General features: G+C 44.3%; 1 protein-coding gene across 1 annotated transcript in view; it reads left to right on the top strand.

Moving 5' to 3' along the window:
- Positions 1-10,676, top strand: part of GRP (gastrin-releasing peptide) — a 12,258-nt gene that overhangs the window by 958 nt on the left and 624 nt on the right. The window contains exon 3 of the mRNA XM_010854826.1: positions 5,506-5,733. Within this exon, the coding sequence (XP_010853128.1) occupies positions 5,506-5,733 (228 nt within the window). The remainder of the gene's footprint in view (positions 1-5,505; positions 5,734-10,676) is intronic.

Below are 10,676 nucleotides of genomic sequence, written 5' to 3'. Positions count from 1 at the left end.
GCCTTGTGTGGGTTTCCCCGCAGAGAAGCGGAGAGCTCTGGGTTGCAATAGCGCAGTTTTCATGACTACTTAAGGAATCATTTGCCAAGTCCTCAACCCCAGACAGGAAAGTATTTGTCATCTTTGAAAGACAGCGAAGCCCAGGTGCCGGGGTATAGAAAGGAAAGATTGGAATGAGTGAAAAGCCTTGCACATCCAGAGAGAAGGACATTCGGAAGGTATTAAAGAAGCCAAACCTAGAATTGATACGGAAACATCTGGGTGTGTTTGAGGGGTTCTGAAGAGCTCTGGTTCTACAGGCCCTTTATGTCTTAGTGCAGAAAAGAATTCAGGGAGAGGCAAAGAGATGGATAAGAAGTGATTTATTATAAAAGGATGCTTGTGAGCACCCTGAGACCTTACTGGGCTATGGTTTCATGGTCAAAGGAAAAACAGGGAGGGAGAGAAGAACTTCTTTGCTTTGAGTAGAGGGTCATGCTTCCACCATCAGCTCATCCTACAGGTTGGGCGGGGCAGTTCTGTGGTCCCTATGTGGTCAAACTAGGTCTACAAACTGTTGTTTTCTGTGTGTCCAGAGAACACGTCCTAGGGACCATTAAGTTACTGAGCTCACTGGCAGGATGTAGGTCTCATGCCACCATTGATTTGTTGTTTAGGGACATGTCTCATACTTCTGTTCCATGGTTTTGTTGTAAGCAAGCCTGCTTGGTTTTGTCATTACGCAAACCTGCTCTCTTGAGTAATTGTGAACTTACAGGGGTCTCCCATATTTTTCCTACTTAAAATCCCCTAGTGGGGTTAACTACTTAATTACCTATTTTGTCCCTTTACTCTGTCCTTATCAATACTTAAAAAGGACTCCTGGGAGTTTAGATCAAGTGGCCATTGCCTAGTCTGGCCAGCAGCCAACGGGCTGAGAAGGTGGAAACCTCCAGATTTCTAGCCTCTTTTTGCTCATACATGTGTTTGTACCAAAAAGGCTCATCGTTAGGTAACCCTTGAAGGCCAAAAGCAGAACAAGAGAGCTTAGCGGGAAAGCTAGAGTTAAGTTGTTTCTTTTTAAAGATTAATTCTGGGGACTTCCCTAGTGGTCCAGTGGTGATGATTCCGTGCTCTCAACTTAGGGTCCAGGGTTCCATCCCTGGTCAGGGAGCGAGGTCCCACGTGGCACAACCAAGACCCAGTACAGCCAAATACATACAAATAAATAAATACATAACAGTGTCCTTCGAATTTGTCTTGGACTATAGTTGCTTTACGAAGCTGTCTTGGTTTCTGCTGTACAACAAAGTGAGTCAGCTGTAGTGTGCATTTACCCCCTTCCTTTTGGGTTTCCTTCCCGTTCCGGTCACCACAGTGCCTTAAGTGGAGTTCTCTGTGCTTCACAGCATGTTCTCATTAGTTATTTATTTTGTACACAATGTCAACAGTGTTTACATGTTCATCCCCAGCTCTCAGTCCTCCCGCCCTCTCTTTCCCTCTTGGTATCCATATATTTGTTCCCAGCTCCAAAGTGTACCGACCAGTGGCACCCCAAATTGTCTTATTCTCTTATGTGCTTGCAAACATGCTCATTTTCCTTTTTCAGAGTTGTGCAGAGTTGATGAAGGGAAAGAGGGAGGTGATGCAGAGCATCACATTTGAGTTGAAAGTGACTCAACTTTTTTCTGCAGTGGGGAAGGAGTTTGCTTTGGGAGGATGTGCCCTCTATTGGCCTGTGAGCACTCACAAGCATGAACACCACGCTAGGTTTTAAACTGAGCTTTCCGCTCTAAGTGAATGCCTGTCCTCCTCAATCACTGAAGACACGCAGTTTGGTTTTAATTAAAGCAAACGAAAGCCACATATCGCTGGCCATGAAGAAGCTGTCAGCACAAATTTGCAGGTTTGTTAAGTGATTTGCTTCTTCCAGCTGAGAGGAACGTGATGTGGCCGTGGAAAAGAAGTTAGCAGACTGAAAACTTAACCAGTTCTTAGCTGGCTTGATCTTCATGGAAAAGTTTTGTGTGTGATGCAAATACAGGTCAGCACTAACGCGGGGCCTCTCCCCTGTGCGCCCGTGCAGTGTTTCTGGTCGTCGTTCTGACTCTGGTGTGAAGCGTGCCGTGGAAGGCTCCATTCCAAACGCCAGTGCTCAGCTGCAGAATGGTTTACATAACTGTGCTGCACCAGTCACTGGGAGACATGGCTGAAGTATCCCTCCCCCCTCCCCCCCCGAAAAAAAGAAAGAAAAACCAGCTCTTATACTCAACACTTTGTGTTAATAGATATTGTCTGAAGTTAGGATAATCTTCAAGTTTGCAGTTCAAGAAAATTCTTTTCTCTTGCAAACCTGCCATTTTAGTGATATTTTTAAGTGATAAAAAAGGACAAAACCCACCCCCACCCCAGCGAGGGTTTATTTTTTCTAGTGCCTGTCTTTTGTCTGTGCTGAGATCTCCATTAATGTGATATGGACACATAACAAATGATGATGGGAGAAGAGATGGAAGTGGGCATATCATCCACGTTGTCATGGAGACAATTATTTGGTTGATGGTCGCTAGCTAAGTAAGTAGTGCCTTAGGACCCAGGGGATGTGTGCTTCTCTGGAATGTTATAGGTGGTGCACTTTCCTTAGAAAAAGACAAAAGTCTGTGGTCTAGGGAAGGGAGTCTGAACACCCACCCACCAAAATGGCAAATACTGAAATTCAGTACAGGGTCCCCATAGCTATGTGTAGCTATGTGCTAGGCTCCGTCATGTCTGACTCTTTGCAACCCCATGAACTGTAGCCTGCCAGGCTCCTCTGTCCAGGGGATTTCCCAGCCAAGAATATTGAAGTGGGTTGCCATTTCCTCCTCCCCTGGCCCAGGGATGGAACCTGAATCTCCTGTGTCTCCTGCATCGGCAGGCGGATTCTTTACCACTGAGCCACCCTGGAAGCCCCCAAGGTCCCAAGAGTCTATGTTAAATCACCCACAGAGTGGAGGCCTACGTTAGCCTTCCATTGTAGAAAAGTCACAAAATTACTCAAGCATGACAAAAATGAAGTCCTTCTTTGTAAAAACATCTCCATCATCCCTCCGCTTCAGTTCCAGCATCCTAACTAGATGACAGGCAATGACCAAGAGCAAGAGCAACTGGGGTCATCATTGGGAGCATCAGATTCTAATCCTGCTTTCCCATTATCATGATTCAATTTCCTCCATAGTAATAAAGCCAAGTGACTTGCTACTTCCTGGGAAGTTGTGCAACATAATCATTTTGATGGCTAAAGGCAAGGTTATTTAGTGCATGTCTGGACACCAAGTTCACCAAGCAGATAAGTGGGGAGCCAGCCTTTCAAGATTCCAATCCTTCAGTTGGGACAGTATCCTCAATCGAGTCTTAAAATTGTGTGACGTGTCAGGCCCTAAGCGACTTGGCAAAGCTCACACTGCAATGCAGGGAAACCTCATTTTCAGGCTTCCCAATGCGCACAGAATTAATTTTTCTGAGTCACATAATGAGTCATGACATAGTGATATATGATCGCCATTCCTTTTGATGACATTAGAAAGCCTTTTGTAAACCTCATCCTTATTTCCAAGCCCCAGAATGATTTCTAACTGCCTTACATTCTTAGGAAGTTCAAAGACACTTGGAAAGCAGTGTAATACCGTAGAGTCTGGACTGTGAGCTGATTTGAATCCAGAATCTTTCCTTGCATGTGTGCAACCTGTGGCAAGTCTCATTTTCATCAAATTGATTGGGGTGTGGGTCAAATGAAGTAGTCCGCATTGAAACATCCTGTGGACTGTACATCACACACGCAAGCAATAAAGTCACGGTCTGGGCTTCTTTCTTGGTAGACAGAGCTGTTAGGAAGGAGCCTCGTTCCATTTCACGTGGTCTCGGGGTCTATCAATAACCTTTTTCACGGCCTTTGCCTTACATACTTCTAATGCCAGTCAACACTAAAGCCACAAAGAGCTCTTTCCTTGTGAACTTTAAATCAAATGCACCATAGTTTTATTACTGTGAGAAATTAAAAGTGTTCTAAAACTCAATTACGCAGACTTCCTGGTGACTCAGTGGTAAAGAATCCACCTGCAATGCAGGAGACTCAAGTTAGATTCCTGGATCAGAAAGATCCCCTGGAGAAGGAAATGGCAACCCAGTATCCTTGCCTGGGAAATCCTGTGGACAGAGGAGCCTGGCGGGCTAGAGTCCATGGGTCGCAGAAGAGTTGGACACAACTTAGCAATTAAACAACAACAAATCCAATTACAGAGAAATGAGGAAAATCAACCGAAGAGAGTAAATAAGATAATGTGAGTATATTTAAGCCATGGGTTAAAGTGTTAGGAATGCAGTCATTAAATTCCATCCCCTTCTGATCCTATGGCTATCCCCATTTGCGTACATGAATTTTTATGTTTTTCATGGTTTGGCCTCCTGCATACCAACTTTTATTTGTTTTTATGGCAAGTGCTCGTCTCTGGAGCTCCTGATAGACTTTTGTGACCATTTTAACCTCCAAGAGAAAAATACTGCATCTCGGTGGCTGAAACGCATTGGCCAGAACTTGTCTTCAATTTATTTTTCATTACAAACTGTAATTTCTAGGTACAATTTTAGGTTCAGTCTCAGCTAAAGTTCTAAGAAAGTTTAAATGAAAAATTCCTTTGGTACAGATAAGAGGAAAGCAACACCTTTTTAATCATACAAAGAAGAGCATGGAGACTTTTCAGGAGAAATTCAAAATTGACTGGGGAAGATGTTCAGATGCCATCCTTTAGCTGTGAATAGAATTCTATGCACACAGAACTGGTGATAGAATTTTAGATATGGAAGGTTCCTTCGATGTCATGTGACCCAACATGTTCATTTTATGGTTGATAAAATTGAAGGCTGGGGGTGCAAAATGAGAGGTCACCTGGCTAGCGAGCAGAGGGACCAGACCCAGGGCTCCTGAGTTGCGGTTCTGAATTCTGTCCATTCATTAGGGATTTTGAGCTGGGAGCAAAATCTGTCTGTTGTTTACAAACTAACTCCTCCTACTAATAAAGTGCAATTTATATTGCATTTAGGAGGAAGAAGCACAAACACAGTCGGTGCCTTTTTAAATTTCTCGTTCATTCATTCCCCTGGGTTAAATTAGTGGCATGCTGTTTTGGGTTTTGTTGTTTTGATTTTTTTTTTTTGACCCAGAGTATATGCTTATTTTATTTTTTATGAATGTGGCATTGAACATCCTTTTTTAAAACTGGGGTATAATTGACATCCAATGTTTTGTAAGTTACAGGTGTACAAGATAATGATTCATAATTTTAAAGGTTATACTTCATTTCTAGTTATTATAAAATATTGGCTGTGTATGGTTTCTGCTTTTGCTGCTGCTGCTGCTGCTAAGTCACTTCAGTCATTTCTGACTGTGCGACTCCATAGACGGCAGCCCACCAGGCATCCTGTCCCTGGGATTCTCCAGGCAAGAACACTGGAGTGGGGTGCCATTTCCTTCTCCATTCTGCTTTTGAACAGGACACTTAATGGGAAAAAAGAGTGTGGCAGAGTCCCCACAACTTCATGAGGAGGAGAGCCTGAAGGAGCAGCTGAGGGAGTACGCCCAGTGGGAAGAAGCGACAAGGAACTTGCTAAGCCTCCTACAAGCAAAGGCGGCCCGAGGCCACCAGATGCCTCCATGGGAGCCCCTGAGCATTCACCAGCCTGCCTGGGATTCCGAGGACGTCAGCAACTTCAAAGACACAGGTTCGAGACTCAAGGGTACAGTGAACATACTGGGGAGGTGGAGGTCGGGAGAGGTGGGCTGGGGCGGGGGTGGAAGACGCATGGGGAAATTGGAAGAGGGGAAGTTTTTTTGCAGGGAAGAACAGAGCTGCTCTTCATGGTGGCTCCTGCAGGCAGATGCTGTACACACTCAGAGGATGCGTGGCCAGTCCCCATGCTAGCTTTTCTTTCTGACGTCATCAATTATCTTTCCTCCTAAGACATCGAATTCCTGTTTAGGAGTTTTGTTAGCAATTGTGCATTGGTAGGGTTTTTAAATTTACCACATCCTTCCCCAATATTTTGATCGTGAGGCCATAGATTATTTGAGTTGATCCCTGTGGAGCTATAGATATGTTTGTTCATGTGTGTGTATTTTAAAGGTTCATTTATTTGACTGCGCTGGCTCTGAGCCGCCGCACCCAGGCCCTTCGGTCTTCGTTTCAGACCTCTTTAGATGCAGTGCGCAGGGTCTGTAGGTGAGGCATGTGAACTTTTAGCCTCAGCATGTGGGATCTAGTTCCCTGACCAGGGATTGATCCCTCGACCCATGCATTTGAAGACGGATTCTTAACCCCCGGGCCACTAAGGAAGTCCCAATATATGTTTATTCTTTGATGAACACTAGTGGAAGAGCTTTTACAAGAGAGCATTCTCGTTTGCTACTTCTGATGCAAGCCAGTACCCCTTCATATTTATTCCAAATTTACCTAGTTTGGGTCTCATCCGAATATTTTAAAACTTGGTGAAAATATCTCAGGTCAACTAATCCATTCTGTATGTGATTTTACAGAGGACAGAGGGAAACATTTATACCAAACTGGCACTGTTAGGTACAAAGACAGTAAACAAGATGAAAGAGAAAATAAAATTTATAGGAAAAAAGCGGGGCAACTGAAAATGAGATGTCTTGTTAACTTTTAAGAAGTTTCCCTGAAATTTATGACAAAAGGCAAAAGTAATCACTGAAATCCTCCTAATAATAAAGCCAAACTAACACAACATTGTAAATAAACTCTACTCCAATAAAAAATTAAAACGAATAATAACCACTAGGTCAGTAAGTATTTTCCATAATCCAAGAGCTTACCTCTACCCATTTCCTCGGGTGGATGCTCACAGCAGTCTTAGGAGGGAGATTCAGGAAGGCTCTCTTCGTCTCCCCGTTTTAAAGGTGAGGAAACTCGGAGGCCGGTCATGCACCCTTTCACGGGAAAAGCCCGTGGGGTCTGCCTTGGACAGTCTGCTGCCGTTCGAGGGGGGAATGGTCCCTGCTGATCCTAGAGATGAAGGATGTGGGAGGCAGTGGCAGCCTTCCCTCTTGCTGCTTCTGGCGAAAATAACATCGTACTTCCCTCGCAGACCTTGGGGAGCTCTCACGTGGCTACCTCTGACTGATGGCTCCTTAACAGATGCTCCGGGCTGGTGTGGCTAGGCCTTGGCTGGTCTCTTACAGCCTTTCTGTGTCAGTCTACTGTGGGTTCTCTGTGCTGAATGCAAACAAAAAAAGTTTATTTGTTGCATTAAGCACCTAGAGAGAAAGTCTCCTCTAGTCTTTTTTCAGAAAGAAAATCTGGATTACATCAACTGATACAGAAATAAGTACCAACTTTGTGCAGAGCCCCGAGGAACTGATTCTCTGGTCCACACTGGTGTTATATAAGCTCCCATGTCTGCTAATGAATTGTGTGGCTCTGAGGGTTCTGGGGATTTGTGATTGACCTCTTGGGCCCTGGCTGACCTGGGCTATTCTTGGTCAAGTGCTTTGCTGGACTTCCCATGAGTAGATATCCAACAGCAGGGCCTTCTCCTTGGTCAGAAGACTAACCATGATCACCACCATAAAACCCTCTAGAATAGCAAACACGGAAATGGACTTACCCTCACAGAGCATTCATAGAATACCACCTCTCCACACCCCGGCTGCCCAGGTGTCTTAGTGGTAAAGAAGCCGCCTGCCAATGCAGGAGACCCAGGAGACTCGGGTTTGATCCCTGGGTTGGGAAGACCCCCTGGAGAAGGAAATGGCAACCCACTCCAGTGTTCTTGCCTGGAGAATCCCAGGGACGGGGGAGCCTGGTGGGCTGCCGTCTATGGGGTCGCACAGAGTCAGACACGACTGAAGTGACTTAGCAGCAGCAGCAGCAGCTCCAAAAAGGTCTTTGAGCGGCCAAACTATAGGATAGATTGGGTGGGCAGTTACAGAGGGTGGCTGTTTTAAGGGGACGATATTTATCAGTATTGCAGTGTGAGCTGAAGAAGTCATCTTTTTCTAATCAGGCCCTGCTTTCCATTACATCTCTTTACGCTCTGTTCCTCTTTTTAGTTTCAGAAAGCCCATCTTATTTAATTCTACCTCAGACTGAATAACTAGCTATTGCACACACTGGTCCCCTTCTTTTGGACTTATTTCCCAGCAGCATGAAAGACAAATTCACTGGTTAGTCTTTGCAGAGACCAAAACGGTTGATCACTTCTCTTGCTTTAGAAACTCCACCTCAGTGAAAGTATGTTGATATGAAAATTGAAAACATCCTACAATTATCTTACACAGAGGAAGTACCAAGAGAATCATTCTATTAGAAATCCTTATATCTCTCAGTGTTAGAAAGAAGTTTAATACTTCAGCCAAGCATTATCAGAATTAACAGCAGGACTTTTCTTAAAATTAAAAACTATCCTCATGCTCCCCTCTCCCATTTTAGTAATAAGGCATCAAGTCCTGTTGCCAAACCTCCCAGACCTGGAGTTACAACTGAGCATCTTCCTGTTTCATGACAAAGATATTTACTTGATTCAGGAAAAGATTTGTATAAATGCACACTGAACCTAGACTAGTATATCATGACCAACAGGATCCAGAACTTTATTAGCAATGAAGGCCAATAGTTTTTCAAGGTTAAACCTATATCTTTTAACTCTACCCTTCTCACAAAAGTTAATGGAATTTTCCCCTTATGGTTTCCGTAACATGAAACAGGGTTCAGCTCAGCTACAGAATCTAATCCATAATCCTGGAGGTGGCTGTGGTTTGTCCTGAGTTTCAGTGAAGGTTGAGGCAGGTCTTTGGGTTCCTTTTGTAATCTGGACCCAGCTCTTTTTTTTTTTCTTCTTCTTTTTCAGCCTCGCATTTTTTCTCTTATTTGGTTGACATGGGGACAGGCACCTGGAGAATGCATTGCAAGGAGTGTTATGGAAAGAAAGTAAATGTACAAATTTGCCCTCACTTTAAATTTTTTTTCTTTTTGAGTTAGTACTATTTTAATTTAGTTTGGCCTCACCGTGAAGTATGCAGGATCTCAGTTCCTGGACCAGGGATGGAACTTGTACCTGCTGCATTACGAGTGCAGAGTTCTAACCACTGAACCACCAGGGTATTCCCTGCCCTCACCTTTAAGGGACTGCTCTGACTGTTCCATCAGATCAGCAAAGGGAATAACTTTATTTATTAATATGTGAAATGCTCTAAAGGTAGCTCCAAATATTGTAAAAACAACATACAATTGAGAATACTAAAAAGCTTCTGATCACCTGACCATTTATATGAAGGAGCAGAGTGAAGCCGGCCCCCACCTCAAATACAGTTCCCTCCTACCCTAACCACGGACCCTCTCCCGCCTCCAGGCCCTTGATTTTCTTAGGCTACGCAATCCGTCTTTTTATTGTCACTGTACTTCCGTTCTCTTGAGCCGAGCTCGCAGATTCAATATTCTGAGCCAACGCAGGGGACTTCCACGTGCTTGACCTCATCTGACCCCTGTGTGAGCGGGGGCTCGTATCACAAATGTGCGGCAGCATCTTCAGGCAGGCGGGCGACCCTTAACAGTGCAACCTGGCCTCCTGGAGAAAAGCAAAGCTAATTGGCCTGTGTGGGAATTGAACCTGAGGCCCTGGCTTCATTATCACCTGGTCAAAACAATCGAGCCACTGAGCACGTAATAACTGGCCTGAGAATCTCAGTAATTCCTTTATTAGGAACAAATGGCTGGTCTGGATGTTGGGGAACCCGAATTACCGGAGAATCCTGGAAGGTATAATAAGCTCTCATCTGGATGAAAAGTGTTTTCTCATCTCAGTGGATAAAGGGTGCTGTATGGGAACAAAACAAGCAGTTTAAAATCAAAGCTACTCATCCTTTCTTCAGTCTTAGTTAATTTGAACAGAAGCCACAACAAGCCAACCACAAGCACTGTAGAACTGGCAGAAACCCACATTAGCTCCTCTTCCCAAGTTGCCCACACGACTGCCGTTTACAGTCACGGGTTTATAACGGGTAGCTGTGTAATTCATGAGCTAGCTTTGACTTGTGGAATGAGGCTTTGCCAGAGAAGCAAAGTAGCAATTAAGATTCCACTGTTCCCTAGCAATTCCTCCACCCAGCTGCTACTTTAGTAGCAAATTCCTGGAAATAACACATTTCCATTTCCAATGTTAGTCAAACTGTACCTGTGTAAATGCACTTATCTGTGAAGCAGAAACAGTGGCAAAGAGAGCAGACTCGCGGTTGCTGAGGGTGGGAGGGGGTCGGGGGCGGATGAATGGGGAGTTTGGGATTAGCAGAGGCAAACTGTTCTGCACAGAGCAGATGAAGCACAGGTTCCGCTGCACAGCACGGGGAACCGCATTCAGCATCCTGTGGCAAACTGTGGTGGAAAGGAACAGGAAGACGGAATGCACATGGATGTGTAACGGAATCACTTTGCTAGAGCGCAGAAATTAACACGTTACAAATCAATTACCTTTCAGTCAGACACATTTTTAAGAAAAGTTTTCTTAAAACTTTGTGAATATACAGAAAACTTTGTGAAAATATATATGTGACTACATCTGTGTGGTCACATCAGGACATAAAGTAAGCTGATATACCAAAAAGACCTGAAAATAATGTGGCTCCCCAAAAAGAGGAAGTTAATTTCCCTCTAGGG

The sequence above is a fragment of the Bison bison genome, unplaced genomic scaffold, assembly GCF_000754665.1.
Source record: "Bison bison bison isolate TAMUID 2011002044 unplaced genomic scaffold, Bison_UMD1.0 scf7180017864349, whole genome shotgun sequence".
Classification (NCBI taxonomy): domain Eukaryota; kingdom Metazoa; phylum Chordata; class Mammalia; order Artiodactyla; family Bovidae; genus Bison; species Bison bison.
This window is presented reverse-complemented; position numbering and strand designations above follow the sequence as displayed.